At 35.2% G+C, this 6,809-nt stretch overlaps 1 protein-coding gene across 1 annotated transcript; it reads right to left on the bottom strand.

The window, feature by feature from the left end:
• Positions 1 to 537: 537 nt before the first annotated feature.
• On the bottom strand, positions 538 to 1,029 carry LOC106773117. Its single transcript, XM_014659807.1, has one exon. The coding sequence runs from the start codon at positions 1,027 to 1,029 to the stop codon at positions 538 to 540; it is 492 nt and encodes a 163-aa protein (XP_014515293.1).
• Positions 1,030 to 6,809: the final 5,780 nt, after the last annotated feature.

Consider the following 6,809-nt stretch of genomic DNA (forward strand, 5'->3'; position numbering starts at 1 on the left):
CATCACAAACATTCATCCACCAACACATACCATAACATACTAGATCATAACAGACAAATAATCAAAACAAACAAAATAACTTCAAAACAAATAACCTTAAAAGCTAAATTCAACTCCAATTAAACTACATCAAAACACCAAATAAATACACAAATTAAAAATAGAAGTTTTTAAAACACTAAGCTACCTCCCAGCAAGCGCTTGTTTAACGTCATTAGCTTGGCACCATTAAGCTCAGTTCAAATCTTTGATTTTGGTGTTCCTATTTCTTTCATCACACAACATAACTTCAGCAGCTTCTTAGTCACCAACTTGACTCTTCTAGAATAAGGAGCTTCAATCTCAATAACTTCATTCGCTTTAATCTCCTTAATAACCCATAACCTGTTCTTGTATTTCACTGGTTTTCCAAGTTTGAATTCTTTAGTTTCAAGCACCGAGTCTTGATGAACTAGCTTCTCCTAAATATCTTCATCCTCCTTCTGTACCAGTGAAAAGAAACAATTTTTACCCCTTTTGATTGATTTGGCAGTTTGATTAGATACTAGATTCTGGTAGAACTTCATATGTTATTTTCAAACTGGTCTGCTTTCCTTGAATAGGCTGCACATCATTGAAGACATTGAAAGTCACCTCCTCATCTTGGTCTTTCAGCGTCAACATTCCTTCATCTACATTAATGACAACCTTAGTTGTCTTCATGAATGGTTTTCCAAGAATGAGAGGGATCTCCACATCTTCCCCTATCTCCATCACTACAAAATCCACTAGGAATTTAAGTTTGTCAATTTGAGCCACAACATCCTCCATTACACCATAAGGATTCTTGGTGGATTTATCCACCATTTGCAAGATCATAATTGTATATTTGACCTGAAGACCACCAATCTTCTTAAGCACAGATAAAGGCATCAAATTGATGTTAGCTCCTAAGTCAACAAGAGTTTTCCCTATTTCACAATTCCCAATAGTGCAAGAAATAGTAAAATTTCTCGGATCTTTGACTTTAAGAGGAAGTGTCTTCTGCATAATAGCATTGCAATTACTTTGTACTTCAATTGTCTCCTCATCTAAATATTTCTTCCTTTTGAGGAACTGCTTTAAGTATTTTGCATAAGCAGGGATTTGCTGCAATGCTTCAGTATATGGAATAATAATATCCAATTTCTTGAAGATTTCCTTAAAACACCGAAATTGTTTCTCTTTTTCTCCCTAGACTAATTACTTGGGTAAGGAAGGGATTTCTCAATTTTTCCTTTTCTTCTCTCATCCTCTTCTTCTTCTTTTTTTATCCCCCTCATCATTCTTCTTTTCTTTCTTCCTCTCAGCCTCACCTTTTCTCTCTTTATTTTCTCTCTTTATTTTCTCTCAGATCATGTTTCTCTCCACTCATGTTTTTATTGTCAACAACTTTTTTTCTTTGCTCTCAATTTCTTTCTCTGCTACTATCTCACCACTTATAAGTATAATGACATTAAATTCCTCCTTAGGGTTAACTTCAGTATTAACCCCAAAATTCTTTTCAAATTTATCCTCCAACTTCTTAGCCAATTGTCCAACCTGTATCTCCAAATTTCTAATTGCAACTTCAGTGCTTTTATGATAGGAAATAGATACTTGTATAAACTGTTGAAGTGTGTCCTCTAGCTTTTTCGTCCTATCAGATAATGAGGGGTGTTGTTGCCATTGTTGTTGTGGGCGTCTATTGATTTGCCTAACTTGGCCTTAAACCATACTTGGGTGAGGTTTCCACCCTTGGTTGTAATTACCTAGGCGGCCCTGATTACCCATATAGTTGACTTCTTCTTGGGTATTGGCTTGCATAGCACATTGTCCATTCACATGATCTCCACCACATAGCTCACAAAGTTGATGTTGAGCTTGGGAGACATTTTGCAGCTCTTTAGGCAATTGAGAGATTTTTTTTCAACAAAATCTCCAGTTTTTGAGTCATAATTTTGTTCTGAGCCAATAGAGCATTTTGAGATTGTAACTGAAGAACTCCTTTCTGTCGGAACAATCGGTACCATTATAGAGTCGCGCAGCGAAATAAAAATAATAAGCGGAAAGCGTGTTCGGTTACAAATCAAGTTACGGTAGTCTGTTTTTATAAAATTAATTTTCATATAGAAATTTTATCAAACAATTGATATGCGTAAAATGTAAAGAGTGTATGGAGTAGAAAAATTCACACACAGAATTTTTATACTGGTTCGATTTAAAAGAATCTACGTCCAGTTGTTAATCACTATAAAAAGTGATTACGTTTTCACTAAAAATCAGTTCAATAGATTACAATAGAGTGAATAAACAGAATGATAAAACCTTCCTTCGACGAACGAACCGGAAGGGTGCTTCCTTAGACCAACGAACTGGAAGCAAACAATCTACACTTTCCTTCGACCAATGAACTGGAACAGTGCAAATAAGATCTTCCTTCGACCAACGAACCGGAAGACAGCAGCTTTGTCAACTCGAAGAGAACCACTCCGACCTTTGACACACAAAGCGCGAGCTTCTCCTATTCACGAGACCAGGTAATGCAATGAACCAGCTTTTTCAGAACTTCCCTAGTTACATTGTATTCTTAAAAAGCTCAGAGTTACCCTCTAAGGGTTTATAACACCTATATATAGTCTACAGGTGTGAATTTTAAAATACACATTACAACTGCCAGTGATAATCGATTATTGTAAGTTATAATCGATTATTCAAGTCCATTACAAGTGTTTTCAAAAAGTGATAATCGATTACTCAGAGGAATAATCGATTATTCCAAGGACTTGGGCAGTTCTCATCAAGACTTGTGGTAATTGATTATTTGGAGTAATAATTGATTATTCCAGAGTGAAATGGTTTTTCCAGAAAGCTCAGGATGATCGATTATAGCTTTACATAATCGATTAAATGCGTAACTTTTCTAGAGATACAATATTTCTAAGTTTTACATGCTTAAAATTATTCCTAATACATTTTCAAACTACTAAAGTGCTTTTAAAACAATTATAACAGATTCTTCAAGTTTATCTTCTTGCAGCATCATCAAAATTATTTATCTTCAAATTTACCAATGCTCCTCATTGGTAACAATCTCCCCCTTTTTGATGATGATAAAAACTTACTTGTTTAAAAGTAACTTTAGTTTATCTGCAAAAAATACAAACTAAAAACAAAAAAACGTTAGCAGTACCTGCACTTGTTTCGTCATTGCCTTGTTGAAAAGAAGAAATTTCCTACCTACCTTTATTGACCATGGACTGAGGAAAATATTTGTTCAGGAACTTAGCCACCACATCTTCCCACTTAGTGAAGCTATTCTTAGGGAATGAATTAAGCCACATCTTAGCATTGCCTCCCAAAGAGAAAGGAAACAAAATAAATTTATTAGCACTATCTAGCACATCATTGATCTTCACTTTATTGCATATTTCGTTAAAAGTAGTCAGATGCTCATATGGATTCTCGTGAGTTAAGCCATTAAATTGATTACTCCGCACCAAGTGAATAAGAGCAGGCTTCATCTCCATGTTTGCAACATTGACTCTTGGTCTTGCAATGCTATTAAAATGAAGAGGTCCACTTACTGTTGCATAATCTTCCAGGGTGTGTCTATTATTATGATTATTAGCCATATCTTTTGTTTCCTGGTTAGATTCTTGAGTGAAAGGTTGTTCAAGAGTTTTAGGAGAGGGAAAAAGTTCTTTGGAAGTCCTATTCTTCCTTCTTCTTCTACAATTGTCCAGTCTTGTAAGAAGAGGTTCAGATAATTTTATGCGTCTAGTCTGAATTATACCCTACATACACTAGAGAACAAAATACTAGAGCACTCAATTAGCCCAAAAATAAAAATTAAAAATAAAAAAAAAAGTCTAACTAGTTAAGAATCACACGAAAAGTATAGTTTAACCATCCAACAACGGTGCCAAAAACTTGGTCTTGCAATGCTATTAAAATGAAGAGGTCCAGTTATTGCTGCATAATCTTCCAGGGTGTGTCTATTATTCTGATTATTAGCCATATCTTTTGTTTCCTGGTTAGATTCTTGAGTGAAAGGTTGTTCAAGAGTTTTAGGAGAGGGAAAAAGTTCTATGGAAGTCCTATTCTTCCTTCTTGTTCTACTATTGTCCAGTCCTATAAGAAGAGGTTTAGATAATTTTATGCGTCTAGTCCGAATTGTACCTTGCATACACTAGAGAACAAAATACTAGAGCATCAATTAACCCAAAAATAAAAATTAAAAACAATAAAATAAAGTCTAACTAGTTAAGAATCACACATAAGTATAGTTTAACCACGAGTCCTCAGCAACGGCGCCAAAAACTTGGTCTTGCAATGCTATCAAAATGAAGAGGTCCAGTTATTGCTGCATAGTCTTCCAGGGTGTGTCTATTATTCTAATTATTAGCCATATCTTTTGTTTCCTGGTCAGATTCTTGAGTGAAAGGTTGTTCAAGAGTTTTAGGAGAGGGAAAAAGTTCTCTGGAAGTCCTGTTCTTCCTTCTTCTTCTACTATTGTCCAGTCCTGTAAGAAGAGGTTCAGATAATTTTATGCGTCTAGTCCGAATTGTACCCTGCATACACTAGAGAACAAAATACTAGAGCACTCAATTAGCCCAAAAATAAAAATTAAAAACAATAAAATAAAGTCTAACTAGTTAAGAATCACACAAAAGTATAGTTTAACCACGAGTCCCCAGCAACGACGCCAAAAACTTGGTCTTGCAATGCTATTAAAATGAAGAGGTCCAATTATTGCTACATAATCTTCCAGGGTGTGTCTATTATTCGGATTATTAGTATTATCTTTTGTTTCCTGGTCAGATTCTTGAGTGAAAGGTTGTTCAAGAGTTTTAGGAAAGGGAAAAAGTTCTCTGGAAGTCCTGTTCTTCTTTCTTCTTCTAATATTGTCCAGTCCTGTAAGAAAATGTTCAGATAATTTTATGCTTCTAATCCGAATTGTACCATGCATACACTAGAGAACAAAACACTAGAGCACTCAATTAGCCCAAAAATAAAAATTAAAAGCAATAAAATAAAGTCTAACTAGTTAAGAATCACACAAAAGTATAGTTTAACCACGAGTCCCCAGCAACGGCGTCAAAAACTTGATAAGACCTCAGCAAGTGTACCGAACCGTATCAAGTAATAATAAATGGTAAAACCAAGTATCGTTTTCCAAGAGATTCACGACACTAAAAAATCGTGTACTACCTTAACTAATTAAGATTGAAAACAATTTCATTGAATTAAAATGCAAATGCAATAAAAGTAAATATGAATGCAAATTGATCAATTAAGGCTAAAACACAAATGAATGACCGATGTTGATGATATGAGATGATTATGTTGTTGGGGTTTAGATTTCACCTACTTTTCTGTCATGCATATAAGAATTCATTTTCTTCATTAAAATGTTAATGTCACTTTCTATATTACTTAGAACCCGATCCCTCGACGTAAAAAGCCTAGATTTGATTATTAGACAACAATCCCTTGAAAACCGTAACAATAAATTCCACATTCAAATTAAAAGCTTAAGACAACCAAACATCTTATCCCTATCCCTAGGCAATATTTCTTTTGGGTGAAATTCTCCAAATCATGGTTTCTAGGTATTTTCCAATAATAAAGAAATCCAAATATCATGCTATGAGTGATCAAAACATAACAAGCATTGAGTAAAGGAGAAAATCACTAACAATTAATGAAAGAAGCATAAAATAATTCAAATCATATTCATATACATGAAAGTTTAGAGGTAACATTTTTCTCAACAATAAATGAGTTTAGTTCTCCATTATCACGGAGAACCTTAGCGTACAATGGAATGAAAGTGAGATAAAAACCCTAGAATGAGAAGAGGAAAGCTCCCGCATCCAAATTTACCTCCAAAGGGTCGAAAAGAGTGTCTCTGTGTTTCTATCGTCAAAAGATACAAACCCTAATGTGTAGAGGTCCTTAAATAGATCAGAAAAAAGTCCAAAGGCCCAACACGTTGGCGATCATCGCCCCCACTAAGGGCAAGCAGGCGCTGGTGCGAGAGAAGTGGCGCTCAAGGCCCTTAAAGGAGCAACCAGGTGTTCTACGGTACATAGAGATTAGCGCTCAGTGCCCCTCAAAGGGCAAGTAGGCGCTAGTGAGAGCTACTGGCGCTGAAGGCCCTAGAAAAAGGGAAACTAGGCGTGGTTGCGTGAGCACCTGCGCCCAGGGCCCCAGAAAAGAGCAACTAGGCGTCCTGCGAACTTCTATAGCCTTTTCTTCTAGTGATTTTTCTGTCCTTTCTGAGTTCCAACTCATTGATACTTTAACTCCTCTTCCAAATCATTCCAATAACCTACAAAATCAAGGGAATTTAGTGATAAAATCATTAAGTATAACCTTAACTCACTTATTCAAAAAAATAAACTAAAAACAAAAGTTTAAGCAAGTTTCAAAGCCAAAGAGAGTTGTTTTAATATCAATATTGAATCACAGATAACATTATAATCAATCTACCAATAGCAAACCCTTATTGTTGGTTGCAAGCAAAATGTTATCCACGTATTATACAAGGAAACAAATCTTACTCCCACTACCTTTTGGTATATACATTGATCCATGACGTTTTCTTCAAAACCGAATGAAGTGATGACATCATGAAACTTTATATACCATTGGTGGGAGGCTTGTTTTAATCCATAGATGGATTTATTAAGCCTGCAAGCTAAGTGCTCATTGTCTTTAGAAGAGAATCGTTCAGGTTTTTTCATGTAAACCTCTTCTTCTAGATGACCATTAAGGAATGTTGTTTTCACGTCCATTTGATGTAA

The sequence above is a fragment of the Vigna radiata genome, chromosome 9, assembly GCF_000741045.1.
Source record: "Vigna radiata var. radiata cultivar VC1973A chromosome 9, Vradiata_ver6, whole genome shotgun sequence".
NCBI classification, from domain to species: domain Eukaryota; kingdom Viridiplantae; phylum Streptophyta; class Magnoliopsida; order Fabales; family Fabaceae; genus Vigna; species Vigna radiata.

Excerpts from the sequence above, each read along its gene's own strand:
- LOC106773117 (XM_014659807.1), bottom strand. The coding sequence starts at position 1,029 with ATGCAGAAGACACTTCCTCTTAAAGTCAAAGATCCGAGAAATTTTACT.